General features: G+C 47.4%; 1 protein-coding gene across 1 annotated transcript in view; it reads right to left on the bottom strand.

The window, feature by feature from the left end:
* Nucleotides 1-4,234: 4,234 nt before the first annotated feature.
* SHISA9 (shisa family member 9) overlaps nucleotides 4,235-22,989 on the bottom strand; it is a 198,551-nt gene continuing 179,796 nt past the window's right edge. Inside the window, exon 4 of the mRNA XM_048494611.1 lies at nucleotides 4,235-6,836. Coding sequence (XP_048350568.1) covers nucleotides 6,478-6,836 — 359 coding nt within the window. The 3' untranslated portion in view covers nucleotides 4,235-6,477. The remainder of the gene's footprint in view (nucleotides 6,837-22,989) is intronic.

Genomic DNA, 22,989 nt, shown 5'->3' with positions numbered 1-22,989 from the left:
CTTCAGTTCACACTCACATAGAATCAGTTTTTATTGCCCGGTAAGAAATTTCATATTAATATAGTGAATACATATATTTACAAATAAACAACCTTTTTAAAAAACCAACATTTTTTTTTAATTGTAGGAAGTGGTTTCAAACTCATCATAACGAGGATTAACACGGGTATACTTACGGAACAAACATTTACTTAAATTTCCCACATAAAAAAATATGTTAAAGGTACACAAAAAGAAAACCTGGTAGTGGAGCATTTTGAGTGCGATCCGCAAATGTTTACCTCAAGCACGTGGGGAAAGAGCAGCATCGCGCTGAAAGGTCAAATTGCAGGGCCTCTGTGTCTGTCACAAGGAATATCTTAACGCATGATGGGTTCATGCGCCCCCTTTCCACGTTTCCAGGTACATGTAGATGCCAGAGCTAAGCCATTCTGAAACTTTACCGCACCAGAATTTTGCTCCGTGCTTAATTCTGCTCCGTCCTAATCCCAGTTTAACCAGGAACGTTTCTAAATTCCGGTCCGCCAAGCGGGACATGCTGCAGATAACCTGTTTCTTCACTTCGCCTGACCTTTACTCTCCTCCGTGTTTCCAATTCACACCTCGATAAAACACTAAAAAAATCACCCCCGATGGGATCGCATGTATGCCTGCATCGACGCTCTTTCGTGCAGCATTCTTCTTTTGCACGCTCGTGCCCTGAAGAACGATTAGGGGGAAAGAATCTTGAGCTAATCTATCCATTGCTAGTGCATGCGTCGATAAAGCCCTTTTGAAAAGCCGCCATGATGGGAGTGTTCATTGTCATGGCTCAAGCACACATAACAATAATTTTAAAAAAGGACATGACTGTAGCACAGTCATATCAAGACTGGGGAAGGAGTCACCCTTTTGCACATGTGTATTGTTAACACAGAGGAGGAAAACAGGCAAATTAACGGAAGGTACCAACAAGCTGCGCACGCAAGGGCGTCCTACCGAATTTTGAAAATCAAAGGAAGGGTGAAAAACCGAAGAACCCATCATGTGACAGTTCTGCTCATCTGCATTTCTCTTCATATTTTGGATTTCTGAGTTACCTTCTCTTGCCCACAAAGAGGAACTGATTTGTTAGGAGCAGAGGGAACTTATAACGGCATAATGAAGAAGAAGAAGAAGAAGAAGAAGAAGAAGAAGAAGAAGAAGAAGAAGAAGAAGAAGAAGAAGAAGAAGAAGAAGAAGAAGAAGAAGAAGAAGAAGAAGAAGAAGAGGAGGAGGAGGAGGAGGAGGAGTAGTAGTAGTTTGGATGTATATCCCCCCTTTCATTCTTGTAAGGAGACTCAAAGGGGCTTACAATCTCCTTTCCCTCCCCCCTCCCCCACAACAAACACCCTGTGAGGTGGGTGGGGCTGCGAGAGCTTCGAAGAGCTGTGACTCGCCTAAGGTCACCCAGCTGGCGTGTGTTGGAATGCACAGGCTAATCTAGTTCCCCAGGTAAGCCTCCACAGCTCAAGGGGCAGAGCAGGGAATCAAACCTGGTTCCTCCAGATTAGAGCGCACCTGCTCTTAACCACTTCGCCACTGCTGCCGGTCATCAGTATGCCAAAGTCCAAAATCTGGGGAGGAATTCCCACAAAGAACGTTACAGAAGCATCCTTAGCGGCTGCGGGACTCATTCCCCCTTCAAACAGTACCTGGAAACATGGGGAGGTGACCAAATGACAGAAGAGTCCTGCGTCTTCAAATCGTCCGTCCTGCACTGCATTGCTCTTAGCGGTAAAGTCGCACTCAGTGCTGAGGCAGCCCTAATATTGTGAAAGCAATAAAGATATAAAACAACTGAAAAGAAACTACGTGGTGGCAGCTGTGGGGGGTGGGGGGAATTCTGTGAAAACCAGTTGCACCCCCCTCTCTGGAATTTCTAGACTTCTTGGAGGATTTAGTATCAGGTTCAGTGGACCATTCAGTCTGGTTCTGAGGACCCTTCCCTCATTTATTTCCCGAAGCAAAGCAAGCAATTCATCCAGCGTTACCTTCTCTGTCTCAGTGAGCTGGTCTTTATGGGCAAGGAGCCATTGGAAAATATCCATTGCAGCTCAAGACAGGTAACCAGCTAACTGGGAAAGTTCAGATACGAGCTGGAGAGATTTACGCGGCAGCATAGATAAAGCAAAGTCTGCAATCGGTCCATCTTTGTACCTTTCTCCTAATCTTTATAAGAAGTTCGCTGTGAAAGCTCTCGGAAGGCTGGCACACTTCATTTCCTCAGTCTAATCGTTATAGAAAACAGGGGTCGCGGTCCGAACTGGAGTTAAGAACATCTAAGCCCTCTGGAATCAGTGGGCTTAAGTGAACGGCTTAACACCGTGTCATTCATGGTCTGGTAACGCCAATTTGTCCACTGGCATATCACTGTGTAAACATTATCTAATTTAATGGTTTAGCACAGGGGTCTGCAACCTGCGGCTTTCCAGATGTTCATGGACTACAATTCCCATGGCCAATTGGCCATGCTGGCAGGGTTCTTTACGTTTATGTGCAAAGTGAGCTTAGACCAGATCTCTTTCTATTTGTGAGCTGGTGTGGCTTAACGACTAAGTGACGACTCGGGAAGCCCCGAGTTTGAATCCTGCGGCTATCCTGAACGCGCGAGGTGGTCTTAGGAAAGTCACTTTCTGATCTCCCCCACATCTGCAGCATGGGGCAATAAAACTGATTATCTTGGAGGGTGGGATGTAAAGATTACAAGGTTTACGGAGCAATGCTTTGAGTACTCCAAAGGGCCATGTGAATGCAAAGTGTTAGTAGAGTACCATTACACCTGGAATGTCTCCAACGTGCTGAACATTTACAAATGGATGAAATCAGCGCCCTCCCTCAATCCCCCCTGCTTACTCGTCATTCAGGCAAAAGAAACAAAAAAGCGTTCTGAATCTGCCGAGGAAGGACCCTCGTTCACACTCTGGATTTTCCCACGTCTACTTAAACAGCTTAGTACATCAAACAACATCACATCCCGCCAAGCAGGTGTTTGGACACCTGGGTCTCAAGTTTCCTTCTGGAAAATGCCAAACTTCAGAGCAGAGAATGGAAATGTTTTGGACATCACTAAGAACAAATTCAGATCCTTCTTAAATCTAGGGTCAGAAACTTTAAAAAAAAACCCAAGCTGGTGTTTCTATTTAGGGCCTTTAGAAAAGTAGCTGCTATTGCACACTGCCTTGGGATCAGCTGCGTGGGCTTATCTGGGAACAACAGGGAATTTCTTAGCCGATGTTGGTTTCTGGTTGGTTTCTCCAGCTTACCATCAGCTGTTACCGGCAGCATCTGGCTTGCCACTATAGCCACTGTTATGAGAACAGATCCGTGGACCCAACCTACTGATGTTCAACGGTTGGCACAAGTTCAACCCTCCGTGCATCTGACAGGGCACACATACAGCCATTTTATGAATGGCGATGGCAGCCGAGGATCTACACCAGAGGGGCTCTTATCCAGGGTGGCCAAACCTAACGTAAACTCTACCCAAAACCGAATGTTCAGAACCTGCTGCTACAATTGCAGGGACTGAGTTGCCCAGAATTTAGTGTTCTTCAGCGGGCAACGGTGAAGTGGGAGGTTTGGGGTGAGACCGCACCGTTGTGGAATACAGCTACGTGTTATCCCATTTCTTTGCTGAGGTGGGAGGCAGCCCGAACTACAAAATAATCGCCCCGGTAACGGAACTCGTGTCATCTCAGAAATAAACATCGCCGTGATTTAGGAGATTGGGATGGATGGCATTGGATCACCGATAGACACGTGGAAACTATGCTTGCTTCAGACATACCAATCACTTAATGACTGGAATTGTGCAGTCGGAGAGCGGCAGCACAATGCCACAACAGCGTTTCCTGTGCAGGATTTCAAAGGATAAAGGCTTAGGGCACCATCTCTGAACTTTTAGGTGTCCAGCGCGTACTCTCAGCTTGTCTCTCCTTGGTTTCTGGCACACACCTCCCCGGGGATTTAAATATGGACTAATACACCAAAATGATGGAAAACTCTGAAATGCCTTGTTCTGGTTTTAGAAGAAGAGTTTGGATTTATACCCCACCTTTCTCTCCTGTAAGGAGACTCCAGGTGGCTTACAAGCACCTTTCCCTTCCTCTCCCCACAGCAGACACCTGATGAGATAGGTGGGGCTGAGAAAGTCCAGAGAGAACTGGGACTAGCCCAAGGCCACCCAGCAGGAATGCAGGAGTGCAGAAACACATCTGGTTCACCAGATAAGCCTCTACCACTCAGGTGAAGGAGGAATCAAACCTCCAGATTAGAATCCACCTGCTCTCAACCACTATACCATGCTGGCTCCTTTTAGAGAATTACTTAGATCAGGAGTCCCCAACAGGTGTACAGGGGCACAATGGAACCCACTGACACCTTTCCTGGCACCCACCAAATGTTTTGGGGGAAGTGGGTGGGGCCAAGTAGGGTTTTAGTCCAGCAAAGCTTCTGACTATTGGAAATTTGATTGGCTGTGCAGATTTTTTAAAAAAATTTGCTTTGGCAGCAGGTGCCACAAAAGAATCACATCCTGGACTGTGTCACTTAGGTTGTGGCAATCATTTTGAGGCTGACTCCGCCTCCTGCAGCATCCATTTTATGACAGCCATCTTGTAACTGCTCCCACCCTGCCGTGTTAGAATTCCAAATGTGTCCACAGGTTCAAAAAGACTGGGCCCCTCCCTGAGTTAGACTATTCATATTTAGCATAACAAGATCTGGTTTCGATGCCGCACTGGGCCGTGAACCTCACCTTACGCCAGCCGCTGTCTTCCAGCCTAACTTGGAGGAGGAGAGGAGAACCGGGCCTGCCTCCCTGAGAATCTCGCTGGACAGACAGGATAAAAAGGGGACAGCTTTAGAAAAATTAACACAGCCCACTTTTTAAAAGGGTAATGCCATCATATAATCACACCATTCAGGCTTATGCAGAAGGGATACCAATAAAAAGGACAGGGAGAAAGAAAGGCGAAACTAGTCACAAGGGAGCAGTGCCACAAATGCAAAAAAAAAAGTGGCACCAGAGGCTTGAAATAAATTTTCGGCAGCAATAGCCTGTTTTGGTGGGGAAAGGGCTTAAACAAGGGAGGTGGGGAAGGCAACTGTTTGTTTCGCTGACCTTGCAAACACCACATGGACCAGTGGGACGTGATCTGCCGACGTTTTGCGCAGCAAAATGAAAGGGAGGGTGTCAGTAGAGCCCCTCCGGATGTGAGGAGATGACCCCCCCCAAATGGATACAAATTTCACTTCAAGACGGTCATACAACATTAGTAACACAGTAAAGACCCCACCCGCTCTGACTGAGTGTGAGTGATTGTGTGTGTGCTAGGGAAAGGAAATTCAGGACAAGTGGGAGAGTTTTACTGCATTCGGGGAAAGGGGCGATTTGGGACAGAGCGGGTGGGGTGAAGAATGCTACGCTGACACATCCTTTTCCACCTGCCTTTTTGACTTTCTTTGGGGGGGGGTCCTGAATATGGTTACCAACCTCCAGGTAGTGGCTGGAGATGTCCTGCTATTACGACTGACCTCCGGGCGACAGAGATCCGGAGAAAATGGCCACTTAGGAAGGTAGGCTCTGTGGCGTTATTTGCCACTGAGGTCCTTGCCTTCGTCAAGCCCCGCCCTCCACCAGCAACGCCCCCAAAACCTCTAGAGATTTCCCAACCCGGAGCAGGCAACTCTAGCCCTGAAAGACGTAAGAGACGAACTGAAACAAAACAAACCCTTCAGATATTTCCACTAAGGAGAAAGTCTCCATCTGCTTCCTGGACGTAACAGTCTTTGTGGATGTCGTGTGAGAGTCTTTCCCCACCGCCCCCCCCCCCTTCCTTATTTGTTAAGTATGTTTTTTTTTTTTTTTGCTGGCTTGCTTTTGTACTGATGATACGAAAACGTTAACACTCAACAACAGGGTTTCCACCAAGGTGGTTTTGCTCGTTCGAGTCACTTTTTTTGTTGTTGTGTTTTTAAATCACAGGTTCAGTGACTACGTCTGTTCTTTAAAATTTGTACAAAAGGATTCCTGACAGCCACAAATGGGTGTTCGGTAAATTGTTCCGTCTCTTTGTCCGGACGCAGCAGAAAAGAGATTTCATTGTCTTTTTTTTAAAGCCAATGTCTGGTGTCTCTGACTTGTGCTACTTCTCATCATGGATCTGAATTTCGGAGTAAAAATTAACAAAAGGAGAAAGGGAGGTTCTTCCCAAGGGGTAGGTTTCCCAGTGTAAAATACACACGTCCAAACGACCTTCTGCGTATTGCTGTAGAAGCGCTAACCCAGGTCTCCCGTTCAAGCTGGCTGCCTCGCCCAGGAACGTCTGACTCCTTTTCTTGCTTCTCAGTTTTTTTCCTGTCTGTTCCACTTGGGAGGGGGTTTTTTTGTCTCTGTTTTTGCTTTTCCAAATGGATCTTTTTTTAAAAAAAAAGAAAAGAAAAAGGGCAGCGATCTCAAACAGTCACCTCTGTTTTACTGTTAGTGATGAAGTATGGCTGTGTGGGTAAGTAATGCTGACTCCGCGTGGTCAGCGGATCGCTCCCGGCTGGGTCTCCTCCGAGGTTTCTGCCTTTGGCGGCATAGGCCTGCCGGCGGAGGGACTGGTCGCTAGGGTCCCAGGTTTTGTAGGCTAAGGGGTGCATATGCGGTTTCGAGGCTTTGGACTTCTGCCCGTTTTGTTTCATCGTGCCGCCCTCAAGAATGTACGGCCGGTCCTCCTCGACGCGGACCGGATGGAGGGGCAGGCTCCCTTTCGCCGCGAGCTCTGCGAGGTGCCTCCGTTTGGAGTAGAAGTCGTCGTTGACCTTGTCAGCTGGGAAGGGAGGGAGACGAAAAACAGCATCAGCTACAAGCAGAGGGAAAGTATTTAAAATAAAACATACAATTAGCAGACATATATATATCTATATATCTATATATAGACAGCTATGTAGGCTAAAAAAAGATATTTCCCAGATGGGAACAACATTCACTTCCAAAATAATATTCATAAGACGATGGTGCGATGCAGACAATGCTTTCTTTCTGGCAGCCAAAAGCCACATCTCCGAATGTAATTGGTTGGAACAATAGATTAAAAATCTTTTGATCAATCCAGAAGGAGGAGGAGGAGGAGGAGGAGGAGGAGGAAGAAGAAGAGTTTGGATTTATATCCCCCATTCTCTCCTATAAGGAAGCTCATAGGAGCTTACAATCTCCTTTCCCTTCCCCTCACCCACAACAAACACCCTGTGAGGGGGGTAGGGCTGAGGGAGCTCCGAAGAACTGGGACTAGCCCAGAGTCATTCAGCTGGCATGTGTTGGAGTGCACAAGCTAATCTGGTTCCCCAGATAAGCCTCCACAGCTCAAGTGGCAGAGCGGGGAATCAAACCCGGCTCTCCAGATTAGAGTGTGCCTGCTCTTAACCACTTTCCCACGCTGGCCATTTTTCCCAGGTGAACTGACCTTTGTCACCTGGAAATCACTAGTGATATCATGAGATCTCCTGCCACTCTAAGGGGCTTTCCGCACTGACAGAGTTGTACTGGTTTCTATCTAGGTTCACCTCAGTGTATCCGCACTGCAACTGAGCTCAATGTTGTTTTGTCTCAGTTCCCCCCCTTCAGAACTGCGACATCCCTGTCGCAGTTATGAACTGCACCTTTCCGCTGGAACAAGGTCGATACCGCTTCGAAGCTTCGAAGTGCGGATGCATCGAAACGACACCTCATCCATTCAACGACCAATCCAGAGGGCAGCTTTGTGGCATCGCGCTTGAAACGGGAGAGGTAAATTGGCGGGCATGTAACTGTAAACTTCTTCAAAACTGCTTAAAAAAAAAAAAGCGGCTCCTGGCTATTTCCATGGTAAAACAAGCTCCAATCACGATCGAGGAGCGAAACAGGCACCAAGATGATCCCGCCCACTTAGCTCGGTTCCAGGGGGCCAAGTCAGTTGCTGTGCGGACAGCCTGGAATCGCCCCCCACTGAAGGGAACCGAGTCGACCTTAGCTCCCTTCTGTAGTGCGGAAAGCCCCTAATTCAGAGGGGAGTTGACCTCTGAAAAGACTGGGTTGTTAATTTTTTTTTACATTACAAAGATTTTAATTGGCCTCTTGATGTGATAAAACAAGTCTAAGGGGAAGGTGATCACCCAGCAGAAGATCTCCAATCTGGAAGGATAAAACAGATGATCTCAACTCTGGGGAAATGAGGAGATAGTCAATGACACTGCAGCCATGAGGAGAAACGAAGGTATAATCTTGAGCATGGGTGTAGCACTTTAGGCCGTTAAGCCAAAGTTTGTTGTGCTTGATGGCCAAGTGAATGAGTTTCCTACCAGCAGCGTTGGAGTGAGTATCCTTGGAGTCACGAAGGGCAGGAAGTAAGAGTGAGTGGTAGGGTTCATCATCAAAGCCTTCCTGCTCAAGAAGGGAAGCTAAATTTGCACCTACTCTTGCATTAAAGTCTCCCATTAGAACAATCTCAGAGGAGGGATGGCTAGATTCAAGCTCCTGCAGTTCTGTTACCTCATGATCCGTCTGAATTGAGTGTGCAAGGTGAATAGCTTTTAGAGCAAATATTTAAGATATTTAATTTACAGTAGTTTATTCATACATTTAAAGTATCTCTGTGCAGCCAATTCTCCCTGACAACAGGCCTCCAAGGCAGCTGAGGGGGGAAAAAATAAACATTGCAGGAGCAAAATAATCACCCCGCGGAAGGAAACAAACATCGCCACAAAAGTGCATTGCAGAAATTCAGTAGGACTGCGATTCAGGAAAGTGGAATTCTTGCGCAGAGCAAAAGGCAAGGAGCTGGCGAAAATTCCCCCTCATCATCAGCTCTGAACTCCCTACCCCCAAAAAAGTGGTCTTTGTAGGGTAGCACGGAGATCCAAAATCTTCCCATTTTGGCCCTGGGCCTACAATGAATTGCATTCACCAAACCTCCCCATATCAGGATGTCAGCTGTTTAACAGCCTTGTATTTGGGGATTCTTTTCAGCGCGGCAAACAGCGTTTCCTGCCTTAAAGAGCCGCTTTCCCTCCTGTAGGTGAATTTAAATTGCTTTCGAAAGAGCCCGTGTTGTAAAATTTGGCTCAGCACACTATACCTGCCTCCATCTGTCTCCTGCATAATTGGCGTCTGATCGCTTTATATAACATACAGGTGCCGTTAAAAGCTTACCTTCTCTTTTTAATTAAGGCATGGGAAGCAGGTAATGGCCTGTTAACAATTTCTAAAACAGGATTTAAAAACCTTACCGTATAGGGCTGTTATCAATAACAGGAAAGCAAATCCTCCCACTTGTTCGCAGATCTCAGAACTCATTTGCTTTTTTTTTTTTTGGCTATATTGTTGATTATAATTCCATATTATTAAATTCTTAATGTTGCCCTGCCTCCATGCATCTATCTGACTCCACATTTGCTTCCCATACCAATCCTAGGTGGTGATATTTGTTTATATGTTAATCCCTGTCCAGTGGCGAAGCTCCCACGGGGACATGCGGGGACAAATGACCCAGGCTGCACTCCATTAAGAGTCCGTGGGGAAGCATAAAATCAGTAGATGACCTCCCTCCGCCCCACCCCCTCCAATTGCGCCCTCCCTCTCCCATCGTCATCGTCCTCGTCCTTGCCTGCTCGTGAAGTGCGTCCCCGTCCTCCCTCAGCTGGGTATTTAAGTCTCCACTAGCCGTGAACCTTCCCAGTTATGGTGAGTCCTAATTTCATTTTATAGTTTCCCAGTATCTTCAGGGCATCTGAAAATCTCTCTTTTATCATTTGCCCTCATCCCTTTCTGCCCCCCAAAAGGATTTTTCCTCCAAACTGTCCCCCAGTGACATCACAGCCAGTATGCAAATGAGCCTTCTTCTCACTGGCTCCTTTTAGTTTCAGTTTTGCCTCATGAAGGGAATGGGCTAGAACAGGGGTAGGGAACCTGCGGCTCTCCAGATGTTCAGGAACTACAATTCCCATCAGCCTCTATCAGCATGGCCAATTGGCCATGCTGGTAGGGGCTGATGGGAGCAATTCCCTAATCGGAAAGGCTGGGTCCCTAGGCTAGGGCTCTGTGAAAGGGCTTGGGATGGAGCTAGCTGGGAAGAACAGATCTTGCAGGGCAAGCGTGCCCTTCTCAGAAACTGCCCACCATTATGTTTAAAGATGACCTTCTTCCCTCCATGAGAGAGTAAAAACTAAGAGATCTTTTATTGTGCTTTGTGGGATGCTTCAGTCCCAAGAAGCACTCTTGTGCCCTTCCTGTTTGAAGAGGGGCAGTTGAAGGCAGAAATCCTCCCCACCTTGAGGCACCCATTATATGAGCAAGGGAAAGCTCATGTAAAGGGAGATTACTGCCGATTTTCCTTGTGGAAGCAATCCCCATGCCACATCTCATTCTATTCCCTGGCATTCCTCTGATGTTCTGGGTGGCGGAGGGGCAGAGGCCAAACTGCAAAGAGAAAAAAATAGGAAAGACCTTTTGTACAAAAGTGAACTGAGATTGTTTGCAGAAAGCTTGGATCCAATCCTCTCTGAATTTATATAAAGGTAGTTTGCTATAATAAACAATGCAACACTGGGAAATATTATTTTATGTGTATTACAAAATGTGAATAATTCATGTGTGCCAAATACTGGGTACTATCCTCTACTAATATATGTATTGTTTTCTTGCTTAACCATCAAAATGTAACCATTACATCTTTGAAGTGCTTGGAATTAATTCTGTTGTCTGCATGTATGTTTGGGTTGCTGTGCCAGTTAGAAACTGCGGTACTATATGAGTCTGGTCTACCTGTGGAGTTGTATTCTGGAGTGTCTTGGCATATTTTGATAGCATACAACTATCAAAGCTGTTACTTTTAATTAGTTAATAAGGGTTCTAAATTGCATTTTGGAGTTTATCCATTTTTTAAGAATTTTTGAACATTTTTCTACCAAGTTGAAATATGGGTTCTGTGGGACCCAAACTCTGTGCCTAACATCATTGCTTTATCTTGCCTATATATCTTTATCCCTAATATAAGTTTGATAGAGCATACAGAAATTACTCTTTCTAGAGGCATCCTCCTGTCCAAAATTAATGAAATAGGCATTCAGAGGAAGAAGGAAATCCAGGCTGGCTTATTACTGTGGCTTATTTGGGCGGGTTTGATATTAATCCAAATTGGCTATGATTTCTGGCAGTGCCCAGGAGAAATGCAAGGCAGTGGAGTGTAATTGTAAAGCGTTATTCACAGCAGTAATAAAACATTTTGAAAGCATTTTAAGTCATATGACTTGCTTGAAATACTTTTTTAAGTGTTATAACAGTTATTAAACATTTTGAAAGCATTTTGAAAATGTTGTCCAAAATCCCACAATCTCTGCTGTGTGCTATGATACATTGCTGTGTTCAGATTTGTGAGTGAAGACATGTTCTATGTGATGGTGTGGCTTTGAGATGAGCTGGTGCATAAAATGCGTTCTTTGGTTGGCAAGTGGGGAGGGGTGGCCTTTGGTCATGGTGGGGGGGAGAATTGTGGTTGCTTACATGGAGAGCATGGAAACTCAGATTTTGCCCGGGCTCCATTTTCCCTAGCTACACCCCTGTCCCTGTCTCATACAACGTCACAAAGAAACCCAGCTCAGGAACGTAGGTATGTGAGGAAAGAAGAAGAAGAGTTTGGATTTATGTCCCCCCTTTCTCTCCTGTAGGAGACTCAAAGGGGCTGACAATCTCCTTGCCCTTCCCCACTTGCAACAAAACACCCTGTGAGTGTTAAGGTGGGAGCCAGAGAGGGAGCTCCGAGAAGCTGTGTGATTAGCCCATGAGTCACCCAGCTGTGCGAGTGTGAAGTGCACGGAGCTAATCTGAATTCCCAGAGAAGCCGCCTCCCCACCCAGCTCAGGCAGTGACGGTGGGGCGGGGAATCAACCATGGTTCCTCCAGATTAGAATGCACTTGCTCTTAACCACTACGCCACTGCTGAGAGAACTCCGAAAAGCTGTGACTAGCCCAAGGTCACCCAGCTGGTGTGACATTAACCCTTGGAGCAGTGACCCCCAACACGGTGCCCTACTTCCTCATTTCATGAAGCGCCTCTTCTTCAAAGCAAAACTCTTCCATTGCCACATATACAATAAATACACACCACCACGGAGTCGTATCTTCTGAGCGTCAACAAATTTTCTGCTCATCAGCTCTGGGGTCACCAGGATGGGATGCTTTGCCAACTGATGCCACGGTTGGCCAATAAACAACAAACAGCTTGAACAGGTTAAGCATTTGAAACACTTGGGACTCCACTTTAATTACAATTCCTCTTGGGTTACCCAAAGGAAACTGGCTACTGAATCAAGCAAACTCAGTTGCAAGGCTGTCAGTCGCTATGTATTGTCGAAGGCTTTCACGGCCGGAATCACTTGGGTGCTGTGTGGTTTCCGGGCTGTATGGCCGTGTTCTGCTTAACATTCCTCTCCTGGCGTTTAAGCCTGCATCTGTGGCTGGCATCTTCAGGAGATCGTCCTGAAGATGCCAGCCACAAATGAAAAGCCAGCATCGAGGCGTACTGCTAAATTTCTGTTTCCTTAACTGGCTCCTACAGCACTCAATCAATCATCATATTTTCGCACCAAAGGCCATGAATTTGTACCTGCAGCCATTAAAGCATTTAATGCTATCCCACTGTGGATACAAGCATGCAGCTGTGACATGAAAAGAGTTCAATCATGCTTTCTCTATAGCACAGGTGTCAAACTCATGGCCCTCCAGATGTTATGGACTACAGTTCCCATCATCCCCTGCCAGCATGAGCAATTAGCCATGCTGGCAGGGGGGCGATAAGGAAAGTGTAATCCACTTAACATCGGGAGAACGCCATGTTTGACTTACCTATGCTCCTCAGCATGCCCAACTTATCTCACTTTCGGGTCCCATATGCTGCGGTCTGTTTGGAAGGTAGAGCCCAATATTTACTCCATACAAGAGCATGGTGCGTGACTTTCCAATACTGGATACGATTGTGCTTTAACAACCGCGAGAGGAGTTTTGCTTATCAGGCTCTTTCGCTCATAACCAAAACTGAATGGTGGTCCCTTTGTTGGCGAAAATTCCGCGAAATGGAGTCTACCCTTGGGCCGCGTGGCCTATTTTAGATACCAACAAGCTAAAGCTGACTGGCAAAAGAGATTATATGATCGCAATTACCAGAGTTACCCTGATGCAGCAGGCAAGGCCGCTAATACTCCCTTGCACGTTAAAACCACATACCATGGCCAGATACTTCCATTTGGTTTTAGAACCCAAATTGTGATGAGATCTAACTCTTGCCTGGTGCAATATTCTCCCTTCAGCTACCACTCAGGGCAGAATACAGAAAGCGCCCTTTAACGAAAGACTTTGTCCCTTCTGCTCAGCTGATGAAGAATCAATCCAACACGTGATATTAAATTGCCCATTACATAGCTTAGATAGAAATAAATATCTAGACCCGTGGCTAAGAACCCCCATTGATAATACTGATTTATCAGTTGTGGTAACCATGTTGGATTGTGGATCTCTAAGAGTATTGGAAGCGTTAGCTAACTTTTAGTGCTCTGTCATTAGCAAACAGTCATAATTGCATTGGAGATTGTACTTATCACACTGGTGTCGCTATTGTTGCTGTTATCTTGCTGTTGTTGTTCTAATTATGCCATTAAAGGTTTTTATATATATATAACTGATGCCACTGCCATTATACTGTTTCAACCTTTACAGACTTGGCTTTGAGCGTATCTGCTTATTAAAGCAGGCATGGCTACTTTGTAAAGAATGGCTCTTTTACATAGAAGACCTTGGAATTTTTAGGCCATCCCCCAGAAATCTTAGAGGATTACTGCAATATTTCATGGCATAACTATGCTAATACCCTACAATCATTTATTTTTTCAGTAAGCTCTTAACCTCCAAGAGTGATGAAGTTTGGTTTTGTACTATTCTACTCTCCCTGCTGTTAGGATAATGTTTTGGATTTGGTTGGCATTTTTCCTCCCTCGTAGATGTTTTCAGAGGGCTGTATTTTTCTTTCCGCATGCTGCTTTATGGCACCTTGGCAGCAGTTTGCAACACACTAGAGATGATATGAGTGAGCAGACTTCTTTTCGGTTGCTCAGCTAGCAGCGCTACAAAGGAACTCTGGAATTAGCTTCCTATTCACGATGGACATAGGGCCTTTCCCCACTTACCTTCTGCTGCGTGCTACTTTCGGGGCCCAAAGTAGCCCAGCGGGGTCGAGGCACTCCCCACTACAGAGGCGACAAGCATAGCCAGCCAGCCCGACGCTGCTGCTGGCCGTGCCCCCCTCAACGCCATAGCGTCATTCCCTGGTTAGCTGGAAAGCGAGTAACAGCACAGTGACAGCGCGCAGAGTCGCGGGGAGTTGTGAAAGAGAAACAAGTAGCCCGGCAGAAATAGCTGATGCTTGCAATGGTAGAGGTAGCTTGTCAGCGGCGGTGAGGTAGAGAAAAAGTGGGGAAAGGCCCATGGAGAAGGATCTGTTCTGTTCACACATTTGGGATTTTATAAATGGATTCCCGCTTTTTGGGGGGCAGAGTTTTACACAAATAAAAATACAGCTGTCCCTTCCACATTGCGGCTTTCCCCATCAGTGCTCTTTGCTTCTTGAGTTTCTCATATGATACATATGGGTCTTAACTGAAGGGAGGGCAAAAAAGATTTACATGGTTTTCCAGATCATGGGGGCTGCTGCGCCCCTAACCCCAGCAATATGGAAGGGACGTCAGTGCTACTATCAGAGGTTGCAATCGCACCAGGTTGCCATCTATCAAGTTAGACCATCGGTCCATCTGCTCAGGGCTATCTGCTTTCACTGGTGGTAGTTCTACAATCTCAAGAAGAGAAAGGTCTGAGATCTGTAACTAGGGAGGCTGGCAACTGACTATGAGAACTTCAGCAGAAGGAAAAGGAGACGGAGAAGAAGAGGAGGAGCTTCGATTTATATCCCTCCTTTCTCTCCTGTAAGGAGACTTTCCCTCCCCCACCCCACAACAAACACCCTGTCAGGTGGGTGGGCTGAGAGAGTTCCAAAGAACTGTGATTAGCCCAAGGTCACCCAGCTGGCGTGTGTGGGAGATCACAGGCCAATCTGAATTCCCCAGATAAGCCTCCACAGCTCAGGTGGCAGAGCGGGGCATCAAACCCGGTTCCTCCAGATTAGAGTACACCTGCTCTTAACCACTACGCCACGCAGGCTTTCTAAAGCAAGCAACCACTGATCTTCATCTCCTCCCTTTGCTTTTTTGGTGGTGTTTCATCAATGCTCCCGCAGACATTGGTAACACAGAGGAAGAGAAAAGGATGCAAATGCATGAAGGTATGGAACGCTGCAGCAAACTGCACAGGTGCTGCATAAAATTTGGAAATTAAAAAAAAATCCCAGGGTGACGGACAATTGCTAATTTCTGATTTGGAAACGAGAGCCGGAAATTCAAAAATGCAGAACCTGGAATGGAACGTAGATGGGAAGAGATTTGGAAGCATCTTACTATTAAAATACAAAGACCTACATCTGTTCTAAAGCAAGCTTTCTACAGGAAGCAAATACCTGGTTAAGAACTATTGGGGGGGAGGGGGAGTTTTTTGGGGGGGTCCTTTTCTTATTAAGAACTAGCCAATCTTTTGGTGTCCCTTTTGTGGCAGCCGAAGGACGGCACCTTCATCAATAAATGATTCCGTGCAGAAAGCAGAGCGGAGCTGTGATTCCTCATTAACATTTCAGCAAATTAAATCCAAAGAGGCTTTCCGCAAGATCTGCATAACTAGCAGCACAAAATGGGAGGCCTGGGAGAACAGAAGGGCTTTCATTTTCAAAAGTTCGCTTCTGGAGGGGGAAACCGGGAGAGGAGGGGGTCAGAAGGGCTGAAAGAGGAGAGCGCTTTCCCGGCTCTGGAGCTGAGCAGGTGAGGATTTGGACCGACTGCTTCAGCTGCACCTGGACAGTGAGTTGGTAGTACCGAAGAGTACACAGAGAGTACACAGAAGGGGACACCTGAAGGTTGCTTACACCAAACCATTGGTGCATTTAGGTCAGGGCTGCCCACTTTGACTGACAGCCAAGAGAGGAGGGAACTAAGGGATACACTCTTCCGGCTTGGTGTAGCGGTCAAGAGCAGGTGGATTCTAATCCGGAGAACCGGGTTTGACTCCCCACTCATCCACCTGACTGGCGGAGGCTTACCTGGTGAACCAGATGTGTTTCCGCACTCCTACGTTCCTGCTGGGTGACCTTGGGCTAGTCACAGTTCTCTCTGAACTCTCTCAGTCCCACCTACCTCACAAGGTGTCTGTTGTGGGGAGAGGAAGGGAAAGGAGCTCGTCAGCCTGTTTGAGTCTCCTTACAGAAGAGAAAGATCTTCTTCTTCCTCTTCTTCTTCTTCCTCTTCCTCCTCCTCCTCTTGCAGCAGTGGCGTGGGAGGTTAAGAGCTCGTGTATCTAATCTGGAGGAACCGGGTTTGATTCCTCGCTCTGCCACCTGAGCTGTGGAGGCTTATCTGGGGAATTCAGATTAGCTTGTACACTCCAACACACGCCAGCTGGGTGACCTTGGGCTAGTCACAGTTCTTCGGAGCTCTCTCAGCCCCACCTACCTCACAGGGTGTTTGTTGTGTGTGTGGGGGGGGAAGGGCAAGGAGATTGTAAGCCCCTTTGAGTCTCCTGCAGGAGAGAAAGGGGGGATATAAATCCAAACTCCTCCTCCTCCTCTTCCTCTTCCTCTTCCTCCTCCTCCTCCACCGGGTGCACATCAGAAGGCAATGCAGCGGCACGGGAGGCTGCCACACTGCCTTCTGGGGCGCTCCCCGGGACAAATTGCTCAAAAGCGGGACTGTCCCACCAAAAGCGGGACGTCTGGTCACCTTGGCCAAGCGGTACCAACAATCAGACGATGCGGGAGAGGCGGCGACCCTCCAACGGCCGCCAGCCAGGAATGGAGAAATCCAGACAACTGTAAACATCACAGCTAACCTAATACTCGGGCTGAGAACCTGCCCTGACCTTCCTGCAGGATTTTGAAGTTTGGCCAGAAGTGTGTGAGGCAAAGGGCTAGAGCAAAGCAGACCACAACCCTTAGACTGCCGCCCTCTGTGCACCGTGTCAGCAGAACAGTGCTGCCCTGGGACACCTTTGTGGCTCTGCTGCTTAAGACTGCGCTGGGGGCTCTGAGGTGGTGAATGTTTTAAACGTTTATCTCGTTTCCACATGTATTTTTAAGCGTGTTTCACTTTGGAAGCCTCTGGGAATCCCCCCATGCGCTGGTGTTGGGGGGGGGGGGGAAGCCAAGCAAGATAATTTTAAAATAAATAAATATAATGTCGACTTGTCGACGCTCATGTTATGGGGCGCAATCTGGTGCGAGGAAATGCACCGCGGCACAAAAACGAAGGGGAATGGAGGAGAGCAAAACCGAAACGCGGGTTGTTTGGGGTCAAGGCAGCAGGAATAAGAAATCTGAAACCAGTTTTTGGGTGGTGTCAAGTTCTACGTGTGCTGGGATTTACTCGAGTTACTCATGTTCTTTTTCGCTTCTCCAGAAATGCTTGCTTTTTTTTTGTAGCAAATAACAGCGCTAGAAACGAAGGCCCTGTTGTCTCTATGACAGCAAATTTCTTCTTAATGGAGCTCTTCAACAACTCCCTAAAATACCGTTTTGTCACGTCAGGGTGAACATTTCACTAGGTTCTAAATCTATGGTTTCAGTTCCTCAGACAACCAAAAGGCCTATTATGCGAGTGTGTGCGTGTGTACGTGCGTGTGTATGTGTGTGTGTGTGTGTGTGCGTTCTTTCCTAAAACTGTAGACACCTGAATTCCCCACCATCCTCCCACCCCCAATTACCTTTTTCTTCCCACAGAAAAGTGCACTAAAGCTCAGTTCGTAATAAACTTTGGTCAAGTTCTCAGTGAACTTATCAACGTGTGCCTACGGTTGCCTGGTTTCCCAACCTGAAGATGGCAACCCCACCCCAGGAAGGTAGCCAACCGAGCCCAGGCTAAGCAGTACAGAATCTACATGACTACATGTTTCTCTAGATCACAAAATATTCCTCGCATATAGAAAAGTAACATGTCAGGAAGAAAGCACCCTTTAAGCACACAAGGGCTCTGATCTGGGAAGTCAGCCGGGCTGGGAGAGACATGTTGAAAGAAACAGAATGTAACAAGGCAAGGAAGAGGCGGCTTACAGGCCACTGATACATATTACATTTTTTTTAAAAAAAACCCATAAGGTGGGGCAATGCAATTAAGAGAAATGCAGGGAAATCTCAATTGTACACTACTTAGGATTTTGTGGCAGAATGGGGATTTGAACATGGTTCTCTCCGGTCCTAGTGTGATGTTCTAAGCATTGGCTTTAACACCACCCTGATCCTTGACCTCAGAACTCACAGCAGGTGGGTTTCCAATGGTTTTTTTTTTTTAAAAAAATCATTCAGTTTGCCAGGTCCAGTTCTGAATCAAACCAGGGTCGAGTCACCCGTAACTAGAAGAGAAGCAGCTAAGGAGCAAAACATAAGAACATAAGACAGAGCCTGCTGGATCAGACCAGAGACCATCTAGTCCAGCACTCTGCTACTCGCAGTGGCCCACCAGGTGCCTTGGGGAGCTCACAGGCAGGAGGTGAAAGCAATGGCCTTAAGAACATAAGGAAGAGCCTGCTGGATCAGACCAGAGTCCATCTAGTCCAGCACTCTGCTACTCGCAGTGGCCCACCAGGTGCCTTTGGGAGCTCACAGGCAGGAGGTGAAAGCAATGGCCTTAAGAACATAAGAAAGAGCCTGCTGGATCAGACCTGAGTCCATCTAGTCCAGCACTCTGCTGCTCACAGTGGTCCACCAGGTGCCTTTGGGAGCTCATAGGCAGGAGGTGAAAGCAATGGCCTTAAGAACATAAGAAAGAGCCTGCTGGATCAGACCAGAGTCCATCTAGTCGAGCACTCTGCTACTTGCAGTGGTCCACCAGGTGCCTTTGGGAGCTCACAGGCAGGAGGTGAAAGCAATGGCCTTAAGAACAAAAGAAAGAGCCTGCTGGATCAGACCACAGTCCATCTAGTCCAGCACTCTGCTACTCGCAGTGGCCCACCAGGTGCCTTTGGGAGCTCACAGGCAGGATGTGAAAGCAATGGCCTTAAGAACATAAGAAAGAGCCTGCTGGATCAGACCAGAGTCCATCTAGTCCAGCACTCTGCTACTCGCAGTGGCCCACCAGGTGCCTTTGGGAGCTCACAGGTAGGATGTGAAAGCAGTGGCCTTAAGAACATAAGAAAGAGCCTGCTGGATCAGACCAGAGTCCATCTAGTCCAGCACTCTGCTACTTGCAGTGGTCCACCAGGTGCCTTTGGGAGCTCACAGGCAGGAGGTGAAAGCAATGGCCTTAAGAACATAAGAAAGAGCCTGCTGGATCAGACCAGAGTCCATCTAGTCCAGCACTCTGCTACTCGCTTGATGGTGGTCCACCAAGGTGCCTTTGGGAGCTCACAGGTAGGATGTGAAAGCAATGGCCTTAAGAACATAAGAAAGAGCCTGCTGGATCAGACCAGAGACCATCCCTAGTCCAGCACTCTGCTGCTACTTGGTGGCCCACCAGGTGCCTTTAGGGAGCTCACAGGCAGGAGGAGTGGCAATGGCACTTAAGAACATAAGAAAGGAGCCTGCTGGATCAGACCAGGAGAACCATCCTAGTCCAGCACTCTGCTACTGCGCAGTGGCCCACCAAGGTGCCTTTAGGGAGCTCACAGGCAGGAGGAGTGCAGAAAGCAATGGCCTTAGAACATAAGAGGAAGGAAGCCTGCTGGATCAGACCAGAGTCCATCTGGTCCAGCACTCTGCTACTGCTTGAGTGCCCACCAGGTGCCTTTGGGAGCTCACAGGCAGGAGGTGAAAGCAATGGCCCTAAGAACATAAGAAAGAGCCTGCTGGATCAGACCAGAGACCATCTAGTCCACCACTCTGCTACTCGCAGTGGCCCACCAGGTGCCTTTGGGAGCTCACAGGCAGGATGTGAAAGCAATGGCCTTAAGAACATAGAAGAACCTGCTGGATGGACCAGAGTCCCATCTAGTCCTGCATGCACTGCACTTGGGGAGCCCTGCAAGGTACCTTTTGGGAGCTCACAGGTAGGATGTGAAAGCAATGGCCCTTAAGAACATAAAAGAACCTGCTGGATCAGACCAGGAGTCCATCCCCTAGTCCTGCACTCTGCTACTAGTGGGGAGCCCACCAGGTGCCTTTGGGAGCTCACCCAGGTAGGATGTGAAAGCAATGGCCTTAAGAACATAAGAAAGAGCCTGCTGGATCAGACCAGAGTCCATCTAGTCCAGCACTCTGCTACTCGCAGTGGCCCACCAGGTGCCTTGGGGAGCTCACAGGCGGAGGTGAAACAATGGCCTTAAGAACATAAGAAAGAGCCTGCTGGATCAGACCAGAGTCCATCTAGTCCAGCACTCTGCTACTCGCAGTGGCCCACCAGGTGCCTTGGGGAGCTCACAGGCAGGAGGTGAAAGCAATGGCCTTCTGCTGCTGCCGCTGCTCCTGAGCACCTGGTCTGCTAAGGCATTTGCAACCTCAGATCAAGGAGGATCAAGATTGGTAGCCATAGATCGACTTCTCCTCCATCAATCTACCCAAGCCCCTTTGAAAGCTATCCAGGTTAGTGGCCATCACCACCTCCTGTGGCAGCATATTCCAAACACCAATCACGCGTTGCGTGAAGAAATGTTTAAAACAGAATAGATGATACTGAAGCCTGTGGATTTTAAGCTCAGAATAGAAATAAGATTTGGGACAGGGTGATGAAGGTGATGCCATAAAACGTTACAGAACAGAAGCATCAAGCAGGTGTTCGTTATCTCTTTTAGGACATTGTGACGACTGCTCGCTGGTTATGAGATCCGATTTGCCAAATTTGAACTGGGTCTCTTTTGTTCTCTACATGATGAATGTGCCCATAGCCTAACAACCCTTTGAATAGTTCTGAAGGCCCCCCCACCCCACCCCAATACACTGACGTCAGACCTGAGGTTCGTTTTTCTTTTGAAGCCCAACATGGAACAATTAGGCGAATAACAGGAATGAAGCTTCGTTGTAACAACAATATAAATAGCAATTGTTATGAGTCTACTATATCAGCTCTCTGCGCAAGCTGTTTCCAAAGAAGCAAGGTTTGTTTTGGAATGAAACGTCGAGGTATGAAAAGCCACCGAGCAAGTCCCTTGGGCTTCAGCTACAGAGACCAAGTCTTTCGCTATACTGGGAGCCCTCCTGTCCCCCGCCTCCAATCGCATGCTGTTGACTGTCACAGTAGTTGGATAAACTGGTGGAGAGTGTCATGGTGGTAATCATGAAATCATAGAGTTGGAAGAGATCCTATCAAGTCCAACCCCCTGCAATGCAGGAACACACAATCAAAGCACTCCTGACAGATGGCCATCCAGCCTCTCTTTAAAAACCTCCAAAGAAGGAGACTCCACCACACTCTGAGGTAGCCTATTCTGCTGTCGAAAAGCCCTGACTGTCAGAAAGTCTTTTCCTGATGTTTAGGTGGAATCTCTTTTCCTTCACCTTGAACCCACCACTCCTGGTCCTAGTCTCTGGAGCAGCAGAAAACAAGCTTGCTCCCTCCTCAACATGATATCCCTTCAAACATCTAAACCTGGCTATCATGTCCCCTCTTAACCTTCTCTTTCCCAAAGTAAACATCCCCAGCTCCTTAAGTGTCTCCTTGTAGGGCATGGATTCCAGACCTTTTACCATTTTAGTTGCCCTCCTCTGGACCCGTTCCAGCTTGTCAATATCCTTTTCAGCTGCAGTGCCCAGAACTGTACACAATATTGTACACATGCTGTTATGCCATTTCTCATTGCATAACTGGAAGTGATGACAGGTGTTACTACGATGCTCCTGTGATCCCCTCAAATTCTGTGGCAAAACCATAGAGTTTGGGGTGGCGCCATTGCTAGAGTGTTGTGATGATGCCGTGTCATCTGTCTGGTTATTTGACTGGAAGTGGTATTGCAAGATTCCTGCCCTTGCCCCTTGAGACATATCTATTGGAGAGGTCTGGGGTGATGGTAGAGCTTTGGGTACCGAAGGGATCAATCTCAGTCTCTGACTATCTTTGCTGTATACTAAACCTAAGCTTTAGAAAGAGAATAGTTGAGTCATTTGCATTCCACTGAACGTAAATAAAATATGAGACCCATGTAGGAATATTAAGATGATTTACACTCTTCTAAATCCATTGAAATAAGCAGGCTTGGAAGGGTGTAATTCTGTTAATCATTAAACTGTCAAGTACAAAAATATAAGCGAGTGTATACAAGACAAACGATTACACTGAGTTTAGCTAAAAATCTGTGTCCTAAAATCCACCCTCTGGGAGGGAAAGCGTCATAGTATAGCTAGCCTGATTTTGTCAGATCTTGACATCTAAGCAGGGTCTATACTTGGGAGGGAGACCGGTTGGGCAGTTGCTGATTTGCAAGATGACATCTTCTGAAGAAGAATAAGGAGGAGGAGGGGGAGAAGAGGAGGAGGAGGAGGAGGAGGAGGAGGAAGAGGAGTTTGGATTTATATCCCCCCTTCTCTCCTGCAAGGAGACTCACAGGGGCTCACAAGCTCCTTTCCCTTCCTCTCCCCACAACAGACACCTTGTGAGGTAGGTGGGGCTGAGAGAGTTCTGAGAGAACCGTGACTAGCCCAAGGCCACCCAGCAGGTATGTAGGAGTGTGGAAACACATCTGGTTCACCCAATAAGCCTCTGCCGTTCAGGTGGAGGAGTGGGGAATCAAACCCAGTTCTCCAGATTAGAATCCACCTGGTCTTAACCACTGCACCCCTAAACCACCTCTGCTTCTTGCTTGCATTGAAAGCCCCCTGCTGGGGTCGCCATGAGTTGTTTGGAACTTGACCGCATTTTGCACACACAGAATATCCGCCCCCCCGC

Source organism: Sphaerodactylus townsendi, linkage group LG04, assembly GCF_021028975.2.
Source record: "Sphaerodactylus townsendi isolate TG3544 linkage group LG04, MPM_Stown_v2.3, whole genome shotgun sequence".
Classification (NCBI taxonomy): Eukaryota; Metazoa; Chordata; class Lepidosauria; order Squamata; family Sphaerodactylidae; genus Sphaerodactylus; species Sphaerodactylus townsendi.
Note: the sequence above shows the minus strand (reverse complement) of the source record. Positions and strands in the feature narration are given on the sequence as shown.